The sequence below is a fragment of the Rosa rugosa genome, chromosome 3, assembly GCF_958449725.1.
Source record: "Rosa rugosa chromosome 3, drRosRugo1.1, whole genome shotgun sequence".
NCBI lineage: Eukaryota > Viridiplantae > Streptophyta > Magnoliopsida > Rosales > Rosaceae > Rosa > Rosa rugosa.
The window spans coordinates 50,649,967-50,664,158 of record NC_084822.1 but is presented as its reverse complement, the minus strand read 5'-3'; the positions used below and the strand labels follow the sequence as shown (position 1 = coordinate 50,664,158).

Here is a 14,192-nt window from a genome sequence, read left to right as displayed (position 1 = left end):
TAGCCTGAGGGGTATTAGCCATATCTGTAACACTAGTGTCAACTTCAACCACCAACATCTGTCGAAAAATATATCAGTTGCACTAAATTATACGTATTACACTGTCACACCCTATCCCGAAAATCTGATTTTTTTTTTTTTTTTTTTTTTTTCCGAGTTAGGATGTGAATAGCTCTTAGTTGTCAAAGACAAGAAACACTTTGGCAAATAAAAACTATATAGAAAAATAAGAATCAGAGGTGACTTGGTTATAGAACACTTTATTACATAGGTTTGTTCTTACAAGATAAGCTTTATTGTACAAAGTTAAACTAAAACAGCAAGCTAATAGTTTATTTCTCCTTCTCCTAGATCTAGATTTCCAGAATTTAAGTTCTAAAAGGGGTCATAAAAGGGGTGAGCTTAAAGCTCAGTAGAGCAAACCTCATACATATACTTTAATGATGGTGTAAGACATAAAATAACTCCTTAATCTCCAATTTTTAGTAATCTTGTACTAATCTCGGTCACCAGTGTCATCTTGCCAAACAAAAGATCATTTTATCAATAATAATTGAAGGGGTTTCTCTTCCCAAGTGTATGTACAATAGGCTGACATTGCTGGTCCCTTACAAGTATTAGACTCAACTACACAACTATTTTCATTATTTCTTCAAACTAAGACAAGATAAAAACAATATTATGATGATGAACTAAGCATATATTTTACATATCATAAACATTCTGATCAGCAGCAAATATCATTCAAAAACATATTAATAGATATATAAAATCATACTTGAGATTCCCTAGAACTTCCTCTACCTTAAACCTGGTTTAGTAAAGTTGAGGCTTTGTTTCTAGACCTCTAAAAGCTTGTTTATGGACTTTGCTGTTTCCAGAGTCTATATTGTTTTCTGTTCTGTTTCCTAACTTGTGTTTTCTTACTTCAGGTAAATACCTCTTTTATACTAGAAGATGTAATAATTAGAACCTATAGGTAGACTAGCCACCTCCTGTTTGCTCTAGCTTTGCTTGGTTAGTTAGATAAACACCTGAGAGTAACTTACTGCCAACTCCTGCTAGAAAAATCACCTGAAGATTATCCAAACTGCCAGCTCCTATTTTGAGCTTGTTGCCCAAGTTTTAAACTGCTCTAAGAGTAGCCACTTGCAGCATACAATTAGATTTATATTTGCAGACTCATATTTGTGGTTGGAAGTGTATAAGCAAGCTACTAGGTGATACAACAGTTAGATAAAACAAAATAGCATTCCAGATTTTTTTTTTCTCTCTAATATGTTTCTGTGCATGTGTTGCAGATTTAACACACTTCCAGTCAATGCAAAACTCAAAAAGAAGGAGCACAATTAACTAAGCATTTGCTGGAAATGTTGGTAGTTTTGCAAAATGTAATGGCAGCAAGTCAAGGAAGCTATAAAGTACAAATCTTAAACAAGCAATTGATGTATTGTGGCTTATGGAAACATATATTAATGTAGATATAGTACTTTGCAGCTATCTATGTATCCTTATTGAAACCATGCACAATCTATACTATCTCTTTTTTTTTAGTCCTTTCATTCCTTTTGACACTGATTGTATACAGGTTAATGTTTGATTTTCTTTGTAAGAACCAAGGACTCTTTTACTAAAACAAATAAGTTCAAAGAGAGTTACATATATATAGCTATAACATATTTAGAAGTAGAGTAAATTAGACTTATTAACCAAACAGAGTTCAAGTCGTCACACACACACACACACGCATGTATATATATTAAATTAAAATTAATTGAATTAATTAAAAAAGAAATAGTGGTCTTATATTCTAATTTTGATAATTTTCTCATATTATTGAATTGAATAATGTTGGGTGAACTAATTTTTTCGGTAATACAGGCAATTTATTTTGTGTGACAACTCATGTAGCACAAAACTCAACCAAATCAGAAGATTTTATTAAATGCATGAAAGTATTATTAAATTATAAGAAGTCTAGTTTAGTGTGACTGCAGTGTCAGTGTGATGTTAGAGCTCCTGGGGCCTTAAAATGTACGGTTAGGCAAACAATTTGCAATTTAACGATTCTTGATTTTAGATTTATTCTTGAGTGAATTAACGGGAAATGGTTGCGGTCTTTGTTTAGAACAATTCTTAAGTTCACTCCTAGGGTGAATGAGCATATTCACCCCCGTTGTCGATTAACATATTTTTACCTAATAAATTTATAATCTAACGGTCTATATCTTAAATTATCCTTTAAAGATCATCTCTGTAAAAAATCAATCGAATTGGAAATCGTTTAATTATCTAATTGAATCAAACAAATGGATGATTCTAACAACACTTACTACTGCTATGATGAACCATCCATGTATTTCATAGAAATGAATAACTAAAAAGTCTTCAATTTGATTGATTTTTTACTGAGCTATTCTTTATATTACGTTATACAACATGAATGGTTGAATTAGAGAATTATAAAGTTATTATGCGGTAATCGCAAGAGAGGGTGAATATGCTTATTCACCCTTAGGGTGAACATGCTTATTCACCCTTAGGGTGAACCTAAGAATTGTTCCTTCGTTTACTATGTGTAGGTATGGTAATAATTAATCAGATCCCAAAGAAACCCAATAGCAATTCGTAATCTGGTACGCTTCTTAATACAAAATTGCAGTTCAAACTAGAAAGCCAGAAAGCAAAATTCGTGACAACATAATCCTGTACAAAATCGACGTCAATATTCCATGCATCATAACATATGTACATAACTGTTATCCCGGGAGCAAGAGTTTGAAATAAGGAAACGAAAACACAAGAATTTACTGCTAAAACATTGAACCTAAAAAGAGGGAACGACGCCGTAGCGGCAGAGACGTTCGGCTCCGATCTCCGCTTCTGTGCGCTTAGCGAACCTGCCTTTGATTCGTGGTCTCGTCTCCGCATAAGCTTTTCGCGATGCGTAACGAATCGTCTTCTCGAACTTTCGGTTCTTTCTCTTCTCTCTGTACCTCAACACCCTAGCTTCCCGATCCGCCGATGAAATTTGAACCGCCGGATGCGATAACTGATCGCCGATCGACTTGGGGTAGGGATCTGACATCTCCGTCAGCATGCTGCCATCTGGCACGACGCTAACATCCATAGAGGAGGATGATGATACCTGAGCAGTGAGAGACACTGTTAGATCAAATCGATAATAAGCAGTAACCAATTCACAAAGATCGAGAGAGCTAGCTTACACTCTGGCTTAAACAGTGGCCATGGTAGCCATAGATGAAAGGCTTGGATCCTGGCAACTCCATTTCAAAGCTTTGAGGCTGGACGGTCTTGCTTTGCACAGGGACCACTCCGTCAGTACCACTACTGTTCTGCTCCTCCTGAGCTTGAGCTTTCGGATCCACTGCCCCGTAATCCAGATCCAAATACGGATCCATGTCAGAGAACACGTACTGCCCCGAATTCAGATCCTTAGGATTTGGGAGCAGCCACGAAGCAGCCTCGGCTTCCTCTCTGCTGACCTCAGTCGTCTCTCCGTCTCCGTCTCCATCTCCGTCGGACAAGTATCGGTCATCAAGGAAGTTGACGGCAGCATCAGATTTGACGGCGGTTGAGTCGTCCGAGTTCAGTGAGGCGTAGAACGGGGCGACCGGGACTCTCTCGTGCCGGCGGCTGAGGGGGTTAGCAGAGTGGATTTCTCGGTCGCACGTGACGCAGAGGGTGGCGTCGTCGGCCTTGCACGTGACGTGGGCGGGAGCCTGCTCGCACACCTCGCACAACCAGACCCGGGCGTGGCGGGAAGCCAGCTTGTTGGCCGCGTGGATCTTTGTGTCGCAGCTTACGCAGAGGAAAGCGGAGTCTGCTCGGCAGAACAGAGTCGCCGTCGCCGATTTGCACGAGTCGCAGAGCTTCGATGCCATAGCGCCCTAAGCTCACCGGTTTCCTGCACTGTAAAATTGTGTGTGTGTGTCTCTCTCTCTCTTCTCTCTCTCAACGTTTCATTTTGTGTTATGATGTGTGTCTATCTGGTGGGCCACAGATATCCAGGGAAGAGCCAATGGTGGAGTGACACGAGGAAGAAGCTTAGCCAAAAGATGGGGGGGGTGGGATTGCCCCGAGTTAAACATCGTGCTGTCGAATGTCAGTTTCGGTGGGACCCATGCGGGATGACCACCTCTGTGTTGGCAATGTCGTGCGAAGAAAGTGGGGCCAACAACAATAATGGTCGCGAGGCTCATCATCTGTGTCCAATAGACTCGAATTTGAGTTCAGAGTGAAATTGGCAGTTAAAACGGACCCCATTTTATGAGTAAATTTTTAATTGACATGTGTGTATGGGGAGGGGTGTAGTTTGACTGGTTGGCAAGCACCGTTCGATAATTGTCCTTGAAGTAATAATGACTTCGTATGACGCATGGATATGACGCATTCTTCAAAACGCTTAGTCCTTGGTTCTCATCCTGATATCTCCATTTTATTGTCCTTTGTTAGATAAGTTTTTTTTTTTTTTTTTTTTTTTTTATCAAACAGATAATATTCATTGATCATCAAAATTAGAACGACGTATACATCAATTTCTAAACTTATATTATATTCTGAGATCAAAATAAAATAAAATAAAATAAAATAAAAAATATCGATTATTAAGACCAATAGGCACACTCATTTAAAACAAACGAGCCTACAAAATGGGCAAAAATTAGGTACAACCTAACTCCCAAAGCAAATAAGTCAATTGCCTAGAAAACTCAGTTGTTATACAATTGGACTATTTAACAATCAAGTAAACCAGATGTTAGATATCAATCCTGTAGGCAAAAACAACTAAGAAAAAGTAAATAGAAAGTAACCACACTGAGCCTAAGAATATTTCAATAGTTTTTTTATTATAGTTTTCTGAGTAGTTAACTCATGCTTAATCATTTCAGAACGGTTTGTTTATTGGCCCAATATACGTTCGGATTATAGACGGAGCCAAACCTAACGTTTGAATAAATAAACTGACTCAAGCACGGCATGAATAGATCGGGCTAGCTCTTTTGCCGCCTTCATGTGACTAAAAGATGAGCTAAACTAGGGATGACATTTTAACCCATGGGTATGGGTACCCGTGGGTTTTTATTCCTTTTGGGTATATTTTTGCGGGTATGGGTACCCATTTATAAATTTTGAGTGGGTACGGGTATTTTATAAAATACCCATTCTAAAAATGGGTGGGTATGGGTATTACCCACGCGTACTTAAATTTTACTGAATACCCAAAAAAATTTATCTTGACAATCAGACCCAGCAATTCTGGTTCTTCTCTTCTCTCTCCGTTCAACCCTAAACCCAACAACTCCGATTCTTCTCTCCTCTCTCCGTTCAAACCAGCAATTCCGGCACCGGCCTCTTTCTGTGGAGGACGAGGTGGAGTTCCGGCGAACCAAATGATCTACATCAACAACTTGAACGAGAAGATCAAGCTCGCCGAATTGAAGAAGCCATGTTCTCGCGGTTCGGGAAGGTTCTGGATGTGCTGGGACTGATGGCCTTCGCAGTTGGAAAATCGTCGAACACTATGACTTTGCCCACCATAAAAGATGGTCATCTGGTCCCTTTGTGCTTTCCAGGGATGTTTTCTCCACACTAGAATCAGTCTCGTGTTGTTCAGGCCGACTCCGACGTCGGTGCAGGCGCAACGATCGAGGAACATCAATCCCTCTGGCCGGAGAAGAAGAAATCAGCGACAATTTTGGTGTCAGGCCATGGATATAGTCCGTCGGCGTGGTGCGCAGTCTCGTCGGCGCAGTTGTTCAGGCCATCTCCGATCGCCGGAGACCAAATGAATGGGCCGATCGACACCGAAACTGTCTTTAATGGCCTGATGGCCTTAAAAAAAAAAAAAAAAAATATGCTCTTATTGGAAATTGGTAAATGGGTGGGTATGGGTTACCCGTTTAGAAATGGGTTGGATAAATACCCATATCTGTGAATTATTTTATGGGTACTACCCATTAGGTATTACCCGCAAACTATTATTAGGTGGATATTACCCATCGGATATTACACAATGGGTACAAATGCCAACTTGAAGTTAAACTATCCCAAACTCTTCTTAGGCCCAGTTTGGCCCCGAGGTTAGAGCAGCTTAAGCTGCTTATTCCATAATTTAAGTTGGATGGGTGTTTGGTAAAACAAGAGGTTGGTGATTATAATCCAATCTCCCACTTCCCAATGCTATAATCCACAAGTTGCAAAAGTGATGCTTCTAGATTAAGAGATTTCAGAAGTTGAGATGTGTACCTATATTGCCCTCATCTATATCCCAACACTACCGAAACTGATTTGAAGATGGACTGAGGATTTGATGCCTACAACCCAGCAAGTTCATGACTTCCAACTCCAATCGTGGTCAGCTTTCTTCTACAGATGCAACGAAGCCAGGAGTAAGCCGAGAAGAGCTGGAAAAGTCGCCGGCGTCGAGGAACCGCGACGAAGCTGAGAATTCCCAAAAATGAAAATCATCAGAACCTAATCGAATTCAGAAAATAATCACACAGGCATGTAGACCATGACGAGAAGATGAGGTTTCATACCACATGCAAGCCAATCGGTGGCCGGAGTCGCCGGAGCAGTCGGACCTTCTCACCGTCGATTCTTCTTCGTCGTCCGGTGCATGGACAATCAACGGCCACATACGTGACAGGTACAATGAGACGAAGAGGATGGTGCCCGTGCGCCGTCGTGGGGTGGCCGGAGGTGAAAGTTCCGGTCAGGCTTCTCTTCCGGGTCGGTGGACTTCTGACTCCAAGCTCCCTCTCTCTCTCTCTCTCGAGCTTTCCAGGCCAATCTGGTCCATTTCCTTTCCTTTTAAAGCCAAATCAACGGACCAGATTGGATGGTGGAGGAAATTGACGGCTCAGATCGCGCCACTTGATTTCTATTTCCTTAAATAAATTTTCAAAACCCCAGAACTTCAGAAAGTCACGATAAATAGTTTGGGTATCCAAAAAATTCTCCGAAAATTTCCCAGAACTTCAGAAATTCACGATATATGAATGAGTAGAGCATAACTTATAAAAATAATAAATGTTATTATTTCTAAAAATATATATAAGTAACATCATTTTAACATCATGTCCTTTTTGGTCATTTTCTAAACTCACAGCACTTTTATACTAAAGTTTACCAAACACTTAAACACTGCTTTTGTACTCACAGCACTTTTAAAAGCACAGTTTACCAAACACCCAGCTACTTAATTTCACAGCTGATTATTCTCACAGCACAGCTAAAGCAGATTTTAAATTAAGGATTAAATACTTGTTACTCCTCGTACTTTTCCCTGAAAAACAGTTTGGTCCCTCGCCTTTTAAATTAAATTGAATAGTCATTATTCTATCAAATTCTCATATAACAAGTCCAAAATGATCCGAAATGACTATTATGCCCCTCATTTCCTATTTTTATTATTATTTTAATTTTTTTCTCTATTTTTTAAATTTTTCTCTCCTTTTTTTTTTATATTTTCTCTCTCCCTCCTTCTCTCTCTCCCCTGACCTCTCTCTCCCTCGACCTCTCTTCTTCTTCTCTTCCTCTGCAACCACCGGAGAACACCAGCGCCGCCCTCTCCTCGGGCTCCCCCGCCTCCACCGCCGAGAAGCTCCAGAACGCCTCCGTCCACACTCGATCTGAGCTCTCCGACCCCCTCCGCTCCATCACCGCCCTCACTCTCCAAAAATTTATTTCACTAAAACCCCTAAACAAGATTTCATTTTCCTATTGCTTCACTTCGTCACCAATCAAACAGAGCTGCAGACAAAATCAAATCCCCAAAACAGATAAAGAGAAAGGCGTAGCAAATGAATACAAGAAACGGAAGGAAAATCGAAAGAATCAGAGAAAGCAAAAGCATTCGAACCAATAATACTGATAGCTGAAACAAGGTCAGAGAGTTCTCATCGGAGGGTGGGCCAAGTCTTCAATTGCTTCTCCGGCGGATTTCTTCACATATTTCAAAGGGAGATGTGGATAGAAAGTCAATGTTGATCCTCAGTATCATAATCATCATAATAAATTACATATCACTGTCTAACTTAAGCTGTTTAGCAAGACAAGAACAGAAACCAAACCTGAGCTTTCTCCTTGGAGGCACTATTTACTGCGATAAGAACCTGCGAAAGAACCAACAAACATATCAAGAATTATATACTGAACCAAGTCCCTTACTGAACTAGCTCTGCAACTTGTGAATTGAACTCCAGGAAAACCGGAAAACACATAGAATTAACAAAATTCACAAATCAAACTCAATAACCAAAATTGGGGCAAAAAATCAATAAGCCGAAGTTCATACAGTATCAACAACTAAAAAAGGAACACTCCAGAATCAAAATCAACCGATTACCAAATCAAAACCTAGTTAAAGGCCAAAATTAACATCAAATTCGAAACAGCAGCAATCCAAACCCTTCAAAATCACACTCCATCACCAAAATTAAGCAAAATAAATTCGAATCCCTCAAGCAGAGGAAACCGAATTCGAAACCGGATCTGTTTCACAGCGAGAAGCTCGCCGGAGCCGAGATTCATGCCCATGTAGACGCGGCCAAAGGCGCCGCAGCCGATCAACTCTCCTTTTCGCCATCGGATCGGAGGCGCGGCGTCCTTGGGCGGCAGCGGAGGCGACGACTTTGATGTGTTTGGGAGCTCCGGTGGTTCGGTTAATAGTAATGTGGAGGAAGATGACTTTTTCGGGTCATTTTCTTCGGCTCCGAAGCAGAGTGCTGCTCCGAGCAATGACCTGCTGGGTGATCTCGGTGGAGTAGCAAGGAAATTGCAGAGTACGAGCTAGAGAGTGAGGGCGGTGATGGAGCGGAGGGGGTCGGAGAGCTCAGATCGGGTATGGACGGAGGCGTTCTGGAGCTTCTCGGCGGTGGAGGCGGGGGAGCTCGAGGAGAGGGCGGCGCTGGTGTTCTCCGGTGGTTGCAGAGGAAGAGAAGAAGAGAGGTCGAGGGAGAGAGAGGTCAGGGGAGAGAGAGAAGGAGGGAGAGAGAAAATATAAAAAAAAAAGGGGAGAAAAATTAAAAAAATAGAGAAAAAAATTAAAATAATAATAAAAATAGGAAATGAGGGGCATAATAGTCATTTCGGATCATTTTGGACTTGTTATATGAGAATTTGATAGAATAAGGACTATTCAGTTTAATTTAAAAGGCGAGGGACTAAACTGTTTTTCAGGGAAAAGTACGAGGAGTAACAAGTATTTAATCCTTAAATTAATCACCTCGGGGCCAAACTCGCCCTTAGACCCAGTTTAGAATAGCTTAACTTAAATCAGAAGCATTTGTAACTTTTAACTTATGAAATATATTTGTACCAAACACATTTCAGTACTTAACTTCTATAAGCAGCAGTTCAATGATGTAATTTTTGAAATAAATATTTATTAAATTTTACCCAACACTTTCAAGCAGTTTTTGACACAACATAAACTTGTATCAAACTGGGCAAATACATCTCATTATGTGTAATTTTTTTTCTTTTTTTCTTTTAAAGATTGTGTGTAATTTCATATAGATGTAATTTAACTAGAAGGTTACTTTAACCAAAAGGAGCAAAGCTACCTACTTCCAAACTCTTCTTTGCATGAGTATATGTGTTTTTCAAATTAGAATACATATGGACATTCCGTTGGACCATACTCAACATATAAATGTAGACGATACTCTTATCCAACGAAGTAGCACTTTTCTCATCCAAAGCAAGAAAAAATAAAACTAAAGATAAAAACTAGTCTGTGCGGTCAAAAACCTGAGGTTTCATTTCTAAAATACTTCTTTTCTTTTTTTTCACAAGTTAACGTATATTTATTAATTATTGAATCAGAAAGGTGAAAGAACCAATAGGATCTTCACATCACTGCTAAGAGAAGAACAAAAATCTCAAGCAGAAAAATTTTGACAGCTTAATATCACTCTGTTAATGATGAATAAAAAGGGTAGAGGGAATCTTCACGTCACAACTAAAACTTTTACTTGGACTTATGCTGAGTATAACGTTGAATCCCGTAGATATCAACAATCCCAGGAGGGAAGACGGGATCGGTAGCTGCTCTAACAGCAACCTCCGCTACAGCAGTAACATTCACAGGAGGAGTAAAGAGAGGTCCCACTAGTGGCAGCTGGTTCAGAGGTCTTGTTTGTTGAAATAACTGCAGTCATTTGGACAAGAATCAGCTTAATATAATTTTCTGATATAAAAAAGAAGAAAAGCTTAATATAATCTTTCCTCGCTATAGGCAATTCACTTCACCAGTTGCACTCCGTTTTTAACCAATACAGTGGAGTGCAATTGGTAAAATATATAGCATAATGGAGTGCCACAATCATTACCCTTTGCAAAAATAAAGTGAATATGAAAGTTAATTGTTTAAAGTTTCTTAAACTGACAATTCTATCAATCATGAAAAGAAAAACATATCTCAAACTATAAGAAATGGCCGATAACAGAGGTAACTTGCTCAACGATGATATTGAGAATATATTGATATTTCAAACCATGTTCGCAAAGAATATGTGGCCCTTTTGGGTCAATATTTTTTTACCAGAATTTAAGTGGAACTTCTAGCAGGTTCTGGCATAAATGGACAACTGTATGTGGCATTACTATATATATTATATTAAAATAATTATCAAATTACCATCTCCAGAGGAGAACCGATTACACCAAGAGGTAACTTTATGCTCCCAACACTTCGAGTCCCGTAAATAAATCCAGGCCTCAAAATCACTCCTGAAAGGATATGTAAATCAACTTAGTGCTTTAAGAAGATGATTTGTTTGGAATTGCAGAGGCAAGATGTAGAAATCGCCACACAAAAGTTCCGCATAGGTATTTTTACATGATGGGAAATTCAATTATTGATATCTCAACCAAAATTCTCAAGCAAGCTTATCAACCTATATCACGGCTGAACTGCTAGGTATAAGATGCTACTCTAAAACAGTAAGAAAGCTTACCTCCATAAGGGAATTTGGTTAGTATCTCTGTTTCGGCAGCTCTCTGTATTCAACAAGATCCAATAAAGAATCTTCGTCAGATAACAATAGAATAACACAAGTCATCATCAAGAAACTCGTTATGATAATTCTTACTACTGTCACAGAAAACTGACCATGCAGTGGTAAAATCAAGAAAGCTAAAGCTCGGGACATTTTCTTGAAAATAATAAATTCTGGCACTCTGTGACCAAATAAACTAACTTTACATGTTATAAGTACCCCGTTACTTTGAAAAGAATACTCCCATAAAAAAAAAGGGGGAATATTCTAGACGAAAAGAAAAACACAAAAAGGAATGTTGTGAAAAGATCATGAATAAGAGAGAAACATTCAAAGCATTGAAAATTTCATGTCCTTATAAGATACAAGTAAACTCATAGACAAGATACCTTTCCCTCATAATATCCTCGCAGCAAGTAATTTGCCAAGCCAAAATCAGCAGCAGAGACATACACAAATCTTTTCACACCTATCATTCAACAGAAGATAATGTAACACCAATACCAAAGATGTTGCCAAATAGACAAAGCAATTTTTAAACATATATGAGTATGTACCATGCTCAGAAGCAGCTCTAATTGCATTGATGTTTGCAGTCCCATTAATCTTATACATGTAAGAATTGGAGCCAAAGCCACCAACACAGGATATCTAGGACAAGAAACTTTAATCAGAAGACAAACCAAAATCTCCCCTGGGAAAAGCAAAGTAAAAACCTTTCCAAAATCAAAGCGGAGCTTCAGTCCTAATAACTAATATCATAATCACAAATTGAACCACAGACGGAGTTTTTTTGGGGGAGTACAGGAGAACCATATATCACATGGATACAGGGGGTGTGTGTGCGTGCATGTACGACATGGATAGCAATGTATCTGTGTGTGCATGTACTTATTGGCTAATGGGAATCAAGTAAAACAGGGTATTAAGGGACTGCATACAACAGACGTGACACCGTCGAGAGCATCCTTCCATGAATCAGGTGATAGAAGGTTTCCTGGAAAGGGAGACAATGCTTAGAGGAATTACACAGACAAAAGAATGAGCGCATCAATAAACATACTATGCAAGAAAGCAAACCTTGGTACCAGGTCACATTGTTAGCCCATGAATCATGTAACTTTGACCTACCAGACCTGAGAAGCAAAATAAGAATGTGTTAGAAGTAGGATGGTATGCAAAATCAAACAAACTAATCAGCTAAATGAGGATAGCAGAAACTGCTCAAGACAACAGAATGAAAATAACAAATGAAGTTTAAATTTTTGATCAATGCACCAGCAGTTCCTAAAAAGAGTATGGCCTTGTGAAAATCTCCAGTTATGATTCCTGCTACTAACACGAAGCACTCTTATTACATTGTTTTCGGATATATACAATGTCTAGTACGTCTGTCTATATGTCATTCACACTCTGCATAATATATATAAATAACTGATTGGTAGACCTTCAACTATTATATGGAAACCAGGATATCCATATAATAACCTATTGTTTTAATCAGTTCAGACATTAAACCAACTTTATAGTGACAGTATTTTCTTCTTAGAAAACATTCAGATAGCTTGCATTCCTAAACTTTCCAATACTAGTGAATAATTCTTCAGCATCAAATGGAGGGAAAAAGGTTATACCTGCTAAGGCTAGCAACAGACAGTCCACGATCTAATGCTTCTCTACAAACATGTGAGCCAACAAATCCATTTCCACCCAACACAAGTAACTGAAGTAAGAAGCACACAAATAAAAATTAAATGGTAGCTCACTAGCAAAACTATATAGCCTAAACAGCAAGACAGTACCTTCTCTGTTGGAGGAGGGGGGCCTTGAATAGTCTCTGCTTCCTCAACTTTGAAGGGCTCATCAACCTTATTAGATTCGCCTGAGAGATACCTCCCATTTTTAGGTGCAGTCATCATACTACATTTATGGAAATGAGAAATTAAGAACAGATGATACCATACTAGAATATATGTTTTGGATAAGTAGGAAATACGATTCACCAAGTCTAAGTAAAGATATTATCTCCATTAAACATTATATACTAAGAACAGACATGTTTATACAAATAAATAAATGATACCAACTGATTTAATCCAAAGTATAAACTCTAACTGCACAAAGAACATGTGAAGCAAGCAAGTAGTTGAACATTTAATATCGACTAAATTATTTATGTTGGGTTCCAATAATCCATTACATCTCGACAGTGATCCTTTAAACTATCGATGCTAGAATCTTGTAGCACATATATATTCCAAGGAAGAGAATTTTTTTTTTTTTTTTTGGTTAAAACACCCTTATATTCCATACCCAGAAATTCAACAGACAAGAAGCCCAAAAACTTTACTTTAATTGAAACTTAGCTCCAGCGATTCTTTTTAGGGTTCTAGAAATTCCATTACTTTCCCAGTCTTCGTCTACAGCCAAACAATGGATTATGTTCATCCACAAGAACAAATTAAGAACCACATTCAAAGCCCAAAGAAACATTTATATGAGAGAATAAATATCGACTCGAAAAAACTGAAGGAAAAAAAAAAAAAAAAAGCATACAAGGGCCTGGGAAGTGATGATCTTGAATGGATCAAGCGCGACACGACCGTCCTCATTTGAAATTTCCGTTTCCACAATCCCTGCTTCTTGCAGATTTTGCAGATTTCTCCGATTTCAATTTCTCAGAGAATGCCCGGAGCACAAGTAATCGGAAAAAGTGTAGCTTCTTCTCGCAGAAGACTGGTTTGGTAATAGAGAGAGAGAGTGTGTTTGAGAGAAAACAGAGTCCACAGATGGCGCGTAAAGGCAAGGGACATGTGGTTCGTTAACGGCCAAGAGATACTATTTCGGAGAAAGTAAGTCGGTGTACCACGGGGACTCTCTCACTTTATTACTAGAGTGCACTCGTGCTCGCGATGTACGTGTTATTGGGAGGGGTAACATTAGGCCCTGTTTGGTTAGTGGAAAGGAAATGAATCATTTTCCTTTCCTTTGGAAAAGTGAATCCTGAGGGGGGAGGAACCAATTTCCTCCACTTTTTCCTTTCATTTGGGAACCAATTTCCCTTTCTTGGCTGTTCCAAACGCAGGAAATGAAACACTTTCCTTTCCCAATGCTCCTAAAGTTCCAAGTCTCTGCGATCGTGCTCGTCCGGCGGCGCACAAA

General features: G+C 39.0%; 2 protein-coding genes and 1 long non-coding RNA gene across 3 annotated transcripts; all 3 read right to left on the bottom strand.

Moving 5' to 3' along the window:
• Window positions 1-2,709: 2,709 nt before the first annotated feature.
• On the bottom strand, window positions 2,710-3,985 carry LOC133741163 (zinc finger protein CONSTANS-LIKE 4). Its single transcript, XM_062169111.1, has 2 exons — window positions 3,228-3,985; window positions 2,710-3,148 (listed from the first exon to the last, which is right to left on the bottom strand). Exons 1-2 carry the CDS (start codon window positions 3,903-3,905, stop codon window positions 2,828-2,830), a joined length of 999 nt encoding a protein of 332 aa, XP_062025095.1. The 5' UTR covers window positions 3,906-3,985; the 3' UTR covers window positions 2,710-2,827.
• A 3,522-nt stretch (window positions 3,986-7,507) lies between these two features.
• Window positions 7,508-8,216, bottom strand: LOC133736615 (uncharacterized). Its single transcript, XR_009859624.1, has 3 exons — window positions 8,100-8,216; window positions 7,889-7,971; window positions 7,508-7,779 (listed from the first exon to the last, which is right to left on the bottom strand). It is a non-coding gene; the product is annotated as an uncharacterized LOC133736615 (long non-coding RNA).
• A 1,608-nt stretch (window positions 8,217-9,824) lies between these two features.
• On the bottom strand, window positions 9,825-13,872 carry LOC133740471 (uncharacterized protein At1g32220, chloroplastic). Its single transcript, XM_062168427.1, has 10 exons — window positions 13,587-13,872; window positions 12,833-12,950; window positions 12,665-12,753; window positions 12,111-12,166; window positions 11,972-12,027; window positions 11,588-11,681; window positions 11,420-11,499; window positions 10,989-11,031; window positions 10,670-10,761; window positions 9,825-10,180 (listed from the first exon to the last, which is right to left on the bottom strand). Exons 1-10 carry the CDS (start codon window positions 13,640-13,642, stop codon window positions 10,001-10,003), a joined length of 864 nt encoding a protein of 287 aa, XP_062024411.1. The 5' UTR covers window positions 13,643-13,872; the 3' UTR covers window positions 9,825-10,000.
• Between the last annotated feature and the right edge of the window lie 320 nt (window positions 13,873-14,192).